Source organism: Micropterus dolomieu, linkage group LG13 (assembly GCF_021292245.1).
Source record: "Micropterus dolomieu isolate WLL.071019.BEF.003 ecotype Adirondacks linkage group LG13, ASM2129224v1, whole genome shotgun sequence".
Taxonomy (NCBI): Eukaryota; Metazoa; Chordata; class Actinopteri; order Centrarchiformes; family Centrarchidae; genus Micropterus; species Micropterus dolomieu.
Genome location: NC_060162.1, coordinates 25,262,242 through 25,277,446, shown reverse-complemented (window position 1 = coordinate 25,277,446; position 15,205 = coordinate 25,262,242). Strand labels below are relative to the sequence as shown.

Sequence of the window (15,205 nt, the reverse complement as noted above, 5' to 3'; positions counted from 1 at the left end):
ATATTTCTGCTTTTTTAATGCCATACAAGCCTGTAGTTTTAGGGTCCACAGTTTTGGTTTGTTCTCAGCGATCTCATCAACCTCGTTTCCAGCAGAAGGCAGCAGTTTCCCTTTGGAAAAACACAAATGCATGAATATCACACACACACATGCACATAAACAGGAGGAAGAGATACAAACACAAACATTTCTATATATTAGTCCACTGTTTTTAGTTGCACTTTGGTTCTTTGTTGGGACAATTTTATTGAACTATGAAATGACACTTTGGTGTTTTTCCAAATAAACAGTTCACACCACTCAGATTTGTTTTTGTACCCGACGTTGGAAACTGTAGGAGGCCTTACAGGAGACTCATTGTCCCAGACATCCTCCACTCATCACGTTTGATGTGTTTACTGTAATTTATTTTTAATTGTTGCTGCAGCAGTTTGTTTCAGTTGACATTTTCTTTTTCTTCAGGCTGTTTGGTGTCACTGGTATCTTCTTTATCACTTCTCAGAAACTGTTTCATGTTCACTATTCTCACCTGTTCAGTAACCCACAGAAGATATAAATTGAACCACACCTTTTTATTCAAAAAGCCAATGAACAAGAACAGGTAGAAAAAGTATCCTGCCACAGTACTATTCAGGGGCTGAATTCTTTGATCATTTTCAGTGTCTGTGTCCTAGTTAAACACCACATACTAGTATATAGACGAAGAAAGATGAAGGAGCCTGGACCTGCTAAACATTTTAAATTTTAAATCATGAATAAAAAAAGCAACATGCTGTTGCTTAATGCTAATCTACCGGTTGAAGGATAAGGCTGGCATGATTCAATTTTGTTTTTTATTTGTTTTAATATATAATTTGTCTCATTAATTTACTTAAACAGTTTTTAGGAAATGTAACTGAAACTGATGTTAAAAGTGAATTTGTTGGGGACTATTTTCAGTGGCAGATTAATACTGATTAGGTTCTCTAGTTAGTAATTACAGCAGCAGGACGGGGTATGTGGGACTGAGTCAAATTAAACTACATTGTGTGTGTTCTTAGTGATGAGGGACCATGTCAGCCAGTGCAATAGTGTGGAACACTGATGTGTTTTTTAGGAGTTTTTGGACAATAATGGAGCTCTATGGCACAGAGGAATATATGCTGTGCTCAACTTCGGAAAGGCATTGGAGTCATGGAGAGATCTCCGCTTTGCTTTGAAGATAAAAACCGATCCAGTGTTGGCTATCATGGACTGGTACGCTAACAGTATTACACTGCATGTGAAATATATTGTGATTTTATGTTTTAGTTGGATCAAGTTAGATAATGTTAGCTTGCCGGCTAGCGGCAATCAGTTGCTGACGTTACCCATTGCAAAAAACAGTAGTTGTATGGCTTGCCACATTACTTCACCAGCTAACGTGATCCATATTACTATCTTATGTAGTCTACTGGTAGTATGTCAAAGTGTTGATTTAGCCTGTAAGAAAATGATACATGAAATGAATCCAAAAGGCTATCTTCCAGGATCATTCCAAAAAGTAGGTTCTTTAGAACATAATTTTGTTTTTGTAAGATCACTCCCAAACTCCACAATGATCAGTGTGCCCCTGACAGATACACAAATAGTTATTGAAAAGCAGGCAGGCGAGCACCGATGTATCATGTCGGCTAAATGCAGTCAATGTAGCGTAATCATGCAACGAGCATGGATTAGTGCAACGTAAAATAAAAATATTGCTGTAACGTTGTAAGTTTGTTGAGTTTCCAGAATTTTGTATGACGTCTTCTGTATGTCTCTTTTTTTAGCCGATGCCCAGAGTGCTCATTCATTAGTTTGAGCGCACGCAGGAGCACATGCTTGGAAACTTAGTGGTTGCAATCTGAAACCTCACCGCTAGAGGCCGCTGAAAACTACCCATGGCCCCTTTAAGAGTGTTATTGCCAGGTTCACAGACACACACACACACACACACACGCACATATGTATACTTATACATATGTATACAAAAACATATATGTATATGTAAAAGCATATAAAATTTAAAGAATGGCATGAAATTAAAGAATAGAATATGCAAGAACATCATTTATATTCTGTGACAACAATGTACAAAACACTTTTTTTTGAAAAAAAACCCAGAGACATCTTTAACGACAAAAAACTTTATCTATAATATCTATATCTTCAATTAGTCGCAAAAACAGCTACGGTTCTCCAGGTTCATGCAAGACTGAGCAGGACGCTCCTGCCATGTTTCATGTGCAACATACCTCAGTGCGTTGGTAGAAGACGAACGCTTTGATCTGAGCGCATGTGTAATTGTAGGTTTGTGACTCTGAGGCCTCAGAACTCATCAAGCTGTCAGAGTTCAACATGTCTGTACTATCAGAGCGATGACACACTGTGTTACTGTAATCAGGCGATGACAATGTGCGTGTGTAAACCCAGTGACTAAAGAAATATAGTATAGAGTGTGTCTTCTGTGTGTTTGCGTGTTAAAGCAAACTCAGTGTCAAATGCATTAACTGACTATTACTGTATGACTCAAATGTCCATTTCTGTTCATGTATTTACATGTGGCTTACAAGTAATCTTAATTTACCCATTCTACTTACCTTATTCTGATTGATTGATTGATTTAGGTTAATTAGAAATGTTACCAAAGCAGGAGCTACACAAACTTTATATAGACTTTATTTTTCCTACAGGGTTGAGTGAGTACTCTGTTGAAACGAGTACACTCTCTAATTTCTTCCGTCTCACGGAGAAAAGAAGGGTCAGGTCGCAAACAGGTGTTGTGTGAAGTGTAATATTATTATTATTATAAGACAAACCTGCCTGATACTTTCACAGTCAACTTTTTACAAGTATGAGTCTCAGAGTAAAATGTCAATATCGGTTTTCTGATAAACTTGAAAGAACCTTTAAAAATAATAAAAATAGTTATCTTACTATTGTAATCAAAACATTGCTCATCCCTAGTTTCCCAGCAATCTTTGTCTTTTAATGTCCTTGTGGAACATGTTTTGTTGTGTTGGGTGACTTCTGCTGCTTGTGACCACCTTATATTTAAGCAAGTATTTGTCCAGTATCTGTGAGTTTTTCCCTAAAAACAGCTGGCTGCTGCTGGAAACAAGTTTTAATGACTACGCTGACAATGAAATAGTAAATGTGCCGTAAAACCAACATTATGTTCTAAATAAGGCAAACAATTTCAGGGAGACTGCAGAGTTGGCGATGATTATCTGTTGGTTTGTCACTACGAACGATTACTTTCACATACACATAGTCATCTAATCAATTGTTAATCATCATGGTACGTCAGGTAAACTTCTCTGTGTTTTCGCAGTATACTGGAGTTTTTAAATCTGGTGACGACATTCCTGTGCTGGCACACTGGTAGTGATGGGTTTTAGGCCAACCAGCAATGATTGCTTTGCCAAAGCTGAAGGAGGAGTGACCCCACGGTGACAAGAGAAACATAGAACCTTTTTGGAGAAAAGTAACAATGTGTTATGTTTCTGAGATGTGTAAGAGATCAAGCTGGTACATGTATGTTTGTGTTGTTCCTCTATTGGTCTGATTCTTGAGCATAAATCTAAAAATGTGTAGGTACAGTATCTGTGTGCACGTGTCTAGCTTTGTTCGTTAGTGTATATGTTACCAGCCCTGTATGTCAGTGTATCAGACATCAACACACACAGACAGACTCAGACACTTTATGAGCCAATCAAGTTTAATGATTCTGTAGTCTCAATGATGCTTTAAGTGCAAAATATAAATTACATGAGAATTCAGAGAATGTATATCTGTCTGATACAACCCACCGAACCCCCTTTTTTATTTATTCATTCAATTCCGCCACTTCAGTCTTATTTTCAAATTAAAGTCAGCATGATGTAAAACAAAATGTTTTTAAGACATCAATACTAAATGTATGAACAGCGATCTTGGCGGAGATTTTCATTCAGTTAAAGATAAGCTGGTGAACTTTGTGAATGGACTGTACAACTTAACAACAACAAAAAAATGTGATCTAATGCAGTATTAAATTGTCATACAAGCTAAATAAAAAGCGCAAACTGATAACTGAACTAAATACCATGATGTCCTGTATGCTTAACTTAATAAACTATTACACAATAACAATTTGTTCAGTTTATACATTGCTTTTCCAAATATATCCACACATGTAGATGTACACACACACACACACACACACACACCCACAATGTTCAGAAAATTACTCACATGCTTGGAAAAATAATAATATAATATATAGACTTTTACACACCCAGAAAAAAAATGCTTCTCCTCCCCTTGTTCGACAGTTTAAGACAAATCAGTCTGGTGTTGCAGACAAATTCTCAATTATCCAGAAAGACCTCAGTCAGATGATTTTCTTCTGTCTGTGAGGAAGCTGAATCACTGTCCTACCACTGACACTATATGTTACTTTTTTCCCCCAGAGCCTGTCACTACATGTCCTTAAATTAACTTCATACACAACAAGAATGTGTGTGTGTGTGTGTGTGTGTGCATAAGAGAGAGGCTGACAAAGTTGCTTCTGTCTGAGCTGTAAATGTCTGCATGTCTTCATCCATGTATTTGTCTTTGCATTGTGTGTGTGTGTGTGTGCGCACGCGTACGTGCGTTTGCCCCCACACCACCACAGCACCAACCACAGGAAGAGTGGGAGAGAGAGAGGAGAGGTGGACCACGGAGCGGTTAACCTCATGACATCACACGCTCCGACCTGATTGGCTGCTGCCAGAGGCTGGAGGGTTTATAAGCCAAACAGGAGCCTCGGTTTCAGCAGCAGCATCACTGAGCAGTGAACAACATCCAGGGAAACCCGGGAGATAAACTAAAGGCAAACCACGTCTGTCTGTTTCTGCTCCCCATTCGGCAGCCGCTAAACTCCTGAAGCTTCCTCCGTCTGCAAACAAGGTCAGAATAAATATATGACAAACTGAACCTTATATTTACTGTGTACGATGATTGGTTGGAGCTTTTTCTGCAGCACTGGTGGTGTGATGAGAGGTGGGTATGCAGGACAATATTTGTAAAAGCTGCTGGAAATATGCTTTATTTACCGTAAAGAAAACAATTCAACATTTACAATATGTCTACGTTCTTTCATGCATTTGAAGTACACTATATGGCCAAAGGTATCTGGACACCCCTGTCTACATACTTTTGGCCTGGGTCTGTTATTCACCGTTTGGGCTGAAATCTACAGGTACAGCATGCAGAGATATTTTAGTCAATAGTGTGCATCCATTGTGGAAAAGATTCTTCCCACAGTAGGGTTTGGTTATCCTCCATAAAAGCGCAGCAGTGTATTGCAGTTAATTACAAGTTCTTTTTTAAGACTTTATGGAGGTCCGCCTGGGATTGGTCAGAGGTGCAGCCAGGGCAACTGTGTTTGATTGGCTGATTAGTATCACAGTGACTCTCCAGGGCAGGAAGGGGAAGCTGCAGGCAACAGGAAACAAACCTCTGGATTATGTATCACATGACCAGGACCAGGACGAACCACACAGAGTAAACACACACATATTGATTAACTACCAGCTCAGTCAACTATATTTTTCTTTTTAACTTTAGCACTAAAGAGTTTTAAAGAAGATCTTTTTGTAGGTGTTTTGTTTTCCAAAGAAAGACCAAAGCCCAGCAGAGTTTCTGAGTTACAAAAGGTTCTGTTCTTCTATGGAAGTAAATAAGCACTAAACCCATTTGAGTGCTGTTCATTGTGCAAAGAATACCGTAGCAGAAGTATATAACTTCGTCTGAGATCTTCTCTCCCTTGTAACCGTCACTTTAGGCAGTCTGTGTCCCCTTAGCACAAACTCAAACTGAGATCTGAGACTAAAGCGTTCGTTTTCACCTGGAAGTGAGGAAACATCCCGTTTAACTATTTGATGTCTGCTCGATTGAAACATTCTAAATTAATAAATTCATAGTTCACATGTTTGCAATTAATTTTCAGTGCCGTAGTGATTCCCAAATCTTTTGGCTTGTATAGGAAAGCTATGTCTACTCACGACCACTTGGCTGCTTAGTTATCAATAAGGTACTAGCAGTTCAACAAGATGATGTTCCTTTCTCAGGTTTCATTTCAATAGTTTTTAGAAGCACCAAGAGAGAAAACTATCCAGTATTTTATAATAAAGGTTAGAGAAAAGTCTCTGGGTGCCTGGCAAGTCTCCAGGAAATCAAAGCTCCTGGCAAAGAAATAATCTGAGCCATCACCCCTTGTAAAACCACAGCTAGCAGTTTAACACTTTGGGTTTCATATAACAAAAGAGACATGACATGTTAATTAGTGAGCTTTGGAGGGGCTGTTTGGCAGATGTGGTCACGTTTTAACATAACCAGGCTAACTGTTAACCGCTGTTTCCAGTCTTTATGCAAAGCTAAGCTAATTCCTTGCTAGCTTTAGTGTACATAAATGAGACTGGTATTGATCTTCTCTCAATTATTAAAATGGAAAACAAATCTGAAACTTAAATCGGTCCTCACAAAATAGACTTACACGAGCACACCAGTGCAGATTCAATTCCTGCATCTGTTGGGAGGACTCATTGACATTTCCTAGACCCTAATCTTAGAATTATCCTAAACCAAATTCTAGCCTTAAGTCTAAAACCAAATCTTGATCTCCTTAAAGAGTCCTTAAAAGACCTGAGGCTTCTAAATATGTGTCCACTCTCCAAGCCTAAAACTCCTACCAGCCCTCACAAAGACAGACGTACAGAAATACACACATGCATACAGTCATATGGGCGTCTGTCATGTTTCTGCTGCACTGTGGCTTTCCAGTTATAACCTGGTGAATTACACAGTATAGGAAGAGTCCATCATTAAAGATAGAAGCAGACACACAGACTGGTCCTCCCACAGCATAGCTTGGTACAGTTAGAGAGGGAACAGAGAAAAAAAGAAATGAATAATGGATGTTGAGGGATCCATAATACTGCCATTTTGCTGTTATTTCACTGTAAAAGTATTTTAAACATCTACTGTTACTGTTAAAGTTGCTGTTAGCTGTCAACAAATCCAGTGAAAAGACCAAAACCAACAATAACCTGATTCCAGTAACTAGTGTTGTGTCTACCCAAAGAGTGATATATCTTATTCCTCTGTGCCATAGAGCTCCATTGTTGTCAAAAAACTATTAAAAAAACATCAGTGAGCCACACTGTTGCACTGGCTGACATGTTAACTACACACATTGTAATTTATTTCGACTCCATCCCACATAAACTGTCCTGCTGCTCAAAATACCTTGAAATGTGTATTACTCCTCATTTGAAAATAGTCCCCAACAAATGCACTATTTACTCCTCTTTAAGGAAGTTTTTTTAAATGAGCCTAATTTGTGGGCAATGTTTTTTATGTTAACATCTTCAATAAAACCAATGAGCTGAGAGTCACAGACAATTGCCTAAATGATATACTGACACTCATTTGTAGAAACATCTTGAAACAAGGCACTGAGTTCGTGTGGATTTATGGCTGATTTGAAGATAATTGGCCTTAAGGCCTAAATGAGTTTGTCATGTTGTACAAATGTGAACTTAAATACTTAGAGAGTGCTTTACAGAATGATTGGTGGAAATGTAGACAGTATGATGCTGTTTTTTTCTCTTAATCTCCTTTCTTTCATCTCCTTTTAATATCATACCTCTTATTTTTTCACACCTTTTGGACCAGAAACAGCCAGAAACATCCAGTCTCTGATGCTTGATACTGTATCGAAAGAGAGTTGTCAGGGACACTCAACCACTTGTCTGTAATTAAGGACTTAATGACTTCCTTTGACTTACCAAGGCCTCAGGAAGTGCCACTGCTAGTCATGTGACAATGCAGCCTCCATTTTTAGGAAGGAATCTGGGCGAGAGCATTTATTGACGAGACTTGCAGCTCATTTTCAATTTGACATGTCATTGTGTTTCCTGCGAAGTTATGGCATCCGGACGAGTATTTTGGTGTCGTACAAGCTCAACGTGTCATGATTAAGTTTTATTGTTTTATTGTGTTATACGATGATGTTTCATTGTGGGACTTGTGTGTTTCTGGTTTTCTTCCCATCCAGACACCAAACTGTGAACAATGAAAGTGGCCGTTGTTTTTGTTCTGCTCTTCGCCACAGTTCTCTGCCGGCCGGTCAGTCATTTTCCCTGTCAAGTCAAAAGTTTTCAACATTATTTTTGTCTTTTACGTACTTTCTTGCTGTCTGTTCAATTTCTATATATCTTTGTTTGCTTTTTAGGCGAGAAAACCTTCTGACAGCAGTTCAGAGAGCTCTGAGGAAGTGGTGAGTATCTGGGGAGAGAGAGACAGAGACAGAGAGAAGACTGACTTCCACAATAATTAATGTTGGTCTTGTCCACAGGTGAGACGACCAGCAGCTCAGCCCATCAGGAAACAGGCAGCAGTGGTTCCTCAGACCCGTGCAGCACCTGTACAGGTAAAATATTCCTTCACTTCATCCAATTGTTCTTGTTTCCATGCCATTTTGTTAATTCTCCCTTTTCTCCCCTCTGCTCGCCTGTTCTGAGTTGCATTATGGGAAATTTGTTTTTTGGAACTTGACCCATACTAGCAACTAAAACTCAGGATGTCTTTACCCCTGCTTCTTCTATTTGGACCTTTCCTTTTTTAAATATGTCTCATGTGAGTGCTCTAACTTTATGGAAGTGCAAAACTAAATCAAAGTACCTCTTCAAGTCCTGCATCAATACCTCATCCTGAGGCCCTGTCTTGTCAGCCAGTAAGGACCCAAAAGCCTATTTTTGCCCCCAAGGGCCCATAGACGGTTAATCCATGTTTCACTCTTCTGGGTAGAATCATCGTCAGGGCTCAGTCAGTTGACATTTACAGATTGACAGTGACTGGCAGGCCACAATTTGCTGTTGTCAATGGCTTAAAATCCAGCAACCCTGTTTCAAAAGCACACAAAACACAAAGTACATGTATGATGTGGCCCTACATATCCAAATGAAAGACATTTTGTGTTGTTATACCATCACAGTGTGGACTCCCTGATCACCTTAAGTGGAGTTCTTTGGATCTTAACATCTCAGAGACTGGAAATGATTAATGGGGAAAACTCCTCAATCTTTTTAAAGTTAGGAAAGACTCTAAGAGCTGTCACTCACTGAATTAGTCCTCACTACAATTTTGTTGAAAAGCAACCTTCTGTAACCTTTATTATCGGATTCTGATTTATTTTGTAATGCAGCAAAGACAAAGAGCCATCCACTAATTAACTTTCTTTGACTGGCATTTGCCTGAGACATGAATGAAGCACCAACAAAAAACAGTAAAAGGTAAAAAGAGGATTCATTATGTCTCTCTGATGTTGCAGAATGTTGTAGCAGCAGCAGCAGCAGCAGGAGCTGCCGGCTCAGATGAGAGCACAGAGAGTTCAGATGAAGACAAGGTGACACATGTCAAATCAATAATTTAAATAAAAACAATATTTTATCAGGAGAACAATCAAGTTTTTATCTCTCTTTCTGGTGAAGTTTATGACTTTGTGCTTTAATGATTTTCGCAGCAGGCAGCAGCAGAGGCTCCAGTAGAAGTAAGATCTGACAGCACGGACACAGCTTTGTCCTCAGACACAGCCTCTGTCAACAGCAAGGACAATGAAGACAGCAATGATGATGATGATGATGACGATGAAGCAGAGGAGAGTGTGAGTTAAAAACGCACTTTCTGCTTGTTGGTGGACAATGTTGGTGCCGCTGCTTAACATTTTAACATTTAAATGCCAGTAAAATGGTCCGTATATGTGTAGCCTACCGACCTTGAGACCAGATAATGCCCCAGACACTGTTTTGTTGCAGATGTTAGAGGTTTCTGATCTGTCAAAGTTTCAATTTTAATTTACCAACTATAAATTACTTCAGGCTTCACGCCAGAACCATCCATGTGTGTGGAAAAGCAAAAACAAAGCTTTAATTAGGAGGGAAAGACATCAACAGCTAATGATTATTACAATTCAACCGAATTATTGTAAACAAAATGCTTCATCATCAACAAATACCAAAGGAAAAACAAAAACACAATGGAAAATACTACCAAATAAGTCTGAATTCATAACAGTAAGAAACGTAAGAAATGTAATAGATATCATTCTCAAGACTGTGTTAACTACTCAAATATTGTAGTCCTGCTAGAAATGGCCTTTTTATTTGTTTCCCACCTCTGTATCTCCAGGAGACCGAGGACAATGAATCCAGCGACAGCTCCGAGTCGGGCGAGTCCTCCACCCCTGCTCCCACCACGGCCAACCCTGTGGTCGTCACAGATGGACCCGTGGCTGAAACCACTCCTGATCCCATCGTGCCTACCATCGTCACCGACACGGACGAAGCCCGCGGTGACAACCTGGGAGGCTACCCCAGCGACTACAAGTCCATTGTTTACGTGGAGGACAAATCCTACCAGAAGGTTCCTGCTCCCTACAAGTCCTACGAGCTCGTCGGCACAGGAAAGAAGATGGCCTATGACATGAAAGACGGCAATGAGGTGGAGAAGTCACTGCAGGTGTACAAGGTACAGGTTAGTTTGAGCTTCCTGAGAGTGTTAGGCCGTCAATAGAGTCCAAATAGAATTTAATTAAGCATTATGCTGCTGTAGAATGTGCTGTTGCAAGCAGCTACCACAACTGCATTTGTACCATTTTGGGACACATGGGTAGTGTTTACAAAATACTGACATAGAGCTGGTGCTTAAAAATGTAGCTAAACTCCAAACTGTTTCTCACTTCAATCTACAAAAGATACCAAAATGTAAAACAACAGTAGACATGTGCCTTTTACTTGTACTTCAGCTAACATTTTAAACTCCTTTTAGCACTTGCACCTTATGTGACACTGCTTGTACTCCTGCCGACACTTCAACTCCTTTCAGTTCTTGCTTACACATCAAGAGACGCTTTCAGTTTTTGACTTGAATTGACACTCACTCCTTTCAGGACTTTCACTAGACCTCCTTTCAGCGACTGGATTTGAATTGACTCTTCAAGTCATTTCAGAACTTTTACTTTCACTTCACCTTCACTTCAATATTCATTCAATTTTAACTGCCACTGTAGACAAATGTGCTGCATTAGTGCAGTTTTGTATATACTGTGGACTTACAGACAAATCAAACAAACTAATTCTCCCATCCCTCCTCTGGCTTCATTCTAGGCTCTTCAGGTCCACTCCGATCTTCTGGAGGAGGACACCAGCACCCCCGAAGTGGAGAGCCAGGGCCTGGACACCTCCTCCGGCACCTCTCAGGACGTCAGTCCCCGCCAGGCATCCCTCCCAGAGGAGGAGGAGAGCGCTAGCACAAGCGATTCCACCAACAGTGAGAGCTCCAGCACTCCAGAGGAAGAGGAGGAGGAGGAGAGCACCAGCAGCACCAGTGACAGTACCAGCACCAGCGAGGAGTCAGAGGACGAGGAGAGCCAGAGCAGTGAGGAGGCCACAGCCACGCCCGGAGCAGCTGACAGCGAATCAGATGAGAGTGATAGCACTGAGGGTGACTCAGAGGAGGGGGTGCAACCTGAGACCATCACTGACATGCCAGTGGTCATCACTGCCAAATAAGCCCCACCCATCCAGGAAATGGAGTGGTCATGTCAGAGAGATTCGTATAAAGAGTGCATGCTGCATCCAGGTGCAACCCCCCCCCCCCCCCCCCCCCCCCCCCCCATGAGCCACTTTCCACTGTAGGGTCAAACAGGGACAGTCAGGGCTTAAATATTTTTGATTTAGATTTGTTCTGCCAATACTTCTGTAATTACTTGTGCATCATATGAGAAGCAGAAACGCTTTTTGTTCTGGGTTATATTTAAATAAACCAATCACTCCTGCATCCTGTGGTCTAGTTGCCCTGGTAAATCCCATGTTTGGCCCCATAGGGGAAAAGGTGGTCGATGTAACTTTATAGGATGTTGAAAGTGACGACTGCTACCTGCAACAGGAGGTTGACTGACCTCATGACCTTTGCCCCCTCCCCGCTCCCGTCTGTTGCTGCAGGGTAAAAGGTCAAAACTGGAAAAGAACAAGGAAACAAATACGGTTGAGTCCTGATGTCTACACTAGCAAAACACTGCATTTAATCATTAATTAAAAACTGCAATATGCAAACCTACATTGTTTACGTGCTTATAAAATAAGAGAGAAAAGTGCACAGTTTATTTAAATACTATTCAAGTATAATACAATTTAAACTTGACATCAAGCCATACATTTGCTGCCTGTGTGGCTTAGCTTTGTTGCTAGCTTGTATTAAATCTGCTGGTGTAGATAAAAGGATGTAAACAAAGAGAAACTCACCATCCAGTACAGGGTTCAATCAGGTATAGATGCAGTACACACACACACACACGCACACACACACACAACCACACACACACACACACACAACACAGTCCTGTTCATTTGCACAGTTCCTACCTACACTACATGTCGTTTGTCCCATGTTGTTTACTGTAATGTATCATATTGTACCATTTCTAAAATATTAATAAAGTTCTTTTTCATAAAAATAGTACTGGTTGTTTACATTTGTTTTAGATGTAAAGACAAGAATGGTGGCTGAGAATATAGATATAGAAATATAATAATAATAATAGCACAATATCATCTGCAAAGTCTAAATCATCAAGTCTAGATGTGACATCTATATCTGATATTGTGCTGCTCTCCTCCTCTAAACAGTAGATACAGGACAAGATGAATAAGCTGAATAAGGAACAACATAAAGAGACAGCGATGACGAGAATCATCTCCAGAAACCAAGACAAAATAAATTTTGAGGGACAAGATGTAGATGAGGTTGAACCTGGGAGCTATAGTCTGTAAAGAACGAGATGGTATGACGGACTTAAAAAAACGAATTTGTGAGATTAAAGATGATCTGGAGATCTAACAACATATCGAGAAGAACTAAATTGAAACTGTCTGAACTGCAATTACATGGGTGTGAAATGTGGAAAATGAATAAGGGGTATGACAAAGGAATAAATGTCTTTCAAAATGAGTGCCTTAGACAAATCCTACAAATCCACTAGGAAGATCATGTGAGTACTGATTAAGAATGCGGGTATGAAACCACTGGGCGCAGGAATGGAAAATTGATTGTCCACATACTTCGACAGGATTGAGAAAACCATAACAACGTAGCGTAGAGGTGGACTAAAAACCTCGTGGAGACGTACAGTGGAGAAAGAGCAGAAATAGGCGGGTTGGAATTCATGGGACGAAGCAAGAGTGATTGCAGCAGACTAGAAGAGATGGAGATAATCTGTGAAGGCCTTATGTGCCACAAGGCACGGAGGAGACATATGATGATAGTCGCAGCATGCAACTCTCATCATAGTTGTTTCCCCCTTGTTATAGTCTTTATGCTAAGCTAGGCTAATCGCCTCCCAACCAGCTCATTACTGAAGACACAGACATGAGATTGATATCGATCACCTCATCTAACTCTTGGCAAGAGAGCAAATATACTTATTTCTCAAAATGTTGAATGTAAAATGTTAATTACAAAATATGGACAATATGAAATATTATATGTGATTCTTATATGCCCAATGGAACCAGACCACATATTACAAGTTTGTTTATCTGTCATTACATACAACAAGGTTGTATAATGAAAATAAAGTTTATAGTCCCTTTATGCTGCACACAGAACTTAACAATAGACTACTTACAGTTTACAGTTACAGTTATTTTTCTACATATATACAGACACGTATACACCCTGAACATTGTGCTGGGCATTTTTTAAATTTGTGTCTGGGTGAATGTAAACAGCAGCAAAATGATGATAATATGGAATCGGAGCACGGACCGCCGAGTGCTTGGTCCGGGACGTTGATGGGGCAGGTCTCTGTAAAGAGACAACAGTCTTTGAATCGGTTGCTTGGCCAACACATTTTATCCAGACCGGACATTTAGTAGCAGCCTTATGTCCAAGCTGGGCCAACAACTCAGCAGGCTGGCTTGGGAGGGTCGTCAGGTCTTCAACTTTAAAAGCTGGACCATATATTCTGTCCAGGCTCTCCCTTCCTGCAACTTACTGTATGTCCATGCTGTGGTACCTATTTATGCACTTGTGTTAATTTAAGCTTAATAAATTATCCTTGTTTTGCGTGAGTACCTTGCATGACTCCCTTTTGTCACATTCCCTGAGCCAGTTTGTGACACTTACAACATTCAGTAGAAAGTGGTGTTCCTGAATAATAAGTAATATTACTCGTCGGTACAGATATCTAAAGTGCCGGTACACCAGAACTGGCCCTAGCACTGCAGACAAGGTTACAAAACACTTGTACATTGTTCACAGTCTTTGTCTAGACTGCTGCAATAAGTGATGACCTACAAAAATATGTGTGTTGATTAGGAACAGGGACAGAATGATTCTGCTGCAGAGTGATGTAGCAAGACAAGGACACAATTACCAGAACACATTCTAATCAGTGTATTGGAAGTAATATTAGGTTAAGTAACAATTGATGCTTATGTTTTAGCTGCAATCTTGAACTGAACCTGCCCTACACATGTAAAAAGGTCTTACCTAGTGACCTCTATAGGTAGAACTGCACAGAACAACCAGCTATATGGGAGTGATTGTTACAGAAATCTCATACTGAGGCACCTAGTTTTGTCTAGACTTCTTCTCCTCACCTGTTAAAGTCCTCCCTTCTGTCAAACACTATAGAGACACATTTCTGACTGATTACAGGCTTCATGTCGTCTGCGCCCCCAGACTGCAGCAGTGAAACAGTCTTTCTTTTTCTGTGACAACAGTGATGTAAGTGATTTATGTTCAGTTGTGCACAGACAGGCCACAACCTGATTTATTATCCCTTCTGAGAAAACAGAGACAGACACAGTTTGGAGATGTAAAGCAATGCAGATTATCATGCTTTTACCATGCTAGGCATGTTTGTCCTATTATAATCATAATAAAAATAATAATTATTATATGATATGTAGCCATTTTGCTACAATTACGCTTCACACAACAGCTGCTGTGTGTATGACCTGACCTTTCTTTATTCCGTGAGAGGGAAGAATTTAGAAAGTTGTGTGATGCTGTGGAGAGCCCTCAGCTGCAGTAGTGCATGGACCATGTGTAATATTCATTCAGCCAGAGGAAACAATCAGGAACTGTTAACAGCACGTCAGTCGTACTAGTG

General features: G+C 40.2%; 1 protein-coding gene across 3 annotated transcripts; it reads left to right on the top strand.

Annotated features, from left to right (window-relative positions):
* The first annotated feature begins 4,813 nt into the window (after window positions 1-4,813).
* spp1 (secreted phosphoprotein 1) lies at window positions 4,814-11,683 on the top strand. 3 transcript variants are annotated; one of them, XM_046067223.1, is made up of 8 exons: window positions 4,814-4,935; window positions 8,087-8,157; window positions 8,264-8,308; window positions 8,387-8,461; window positions 9,362-9,436; window positions 9,557-9,694; window positions 10,219-10,563; window positions 11,196-11,683. In XM_046067223.1, the coding sequence occupies exons 2-8, from the start codon at window positions 8,104-8,106 to the stop codon at window positions 11,598-11,600; spliced, it is 1,137 nt and encodes a 378-aa protein (XP_045923179.1). In that variant the 5' UTR covers window positions 4,814-4,935; window positions 8,087-8,103; the 3' UTR covers window positions 11,601-11,683. The 3 variants fall into 3 exon arrangements, with proteins under 3 accessions (XP_045923179.1, XP_045923180.1, XP_045923178.1); XM_046067224.1 differs by having other exon boundaries at window positions 9,554-9,694; window positions 10,219-10,557; XM_046067222.1 differs by having other exon boundaries at window positions 9,554-9,694.
* The last annotated feature ends 3,522 nt before the right edge of the window (window positions 11,684-15,205 follow it).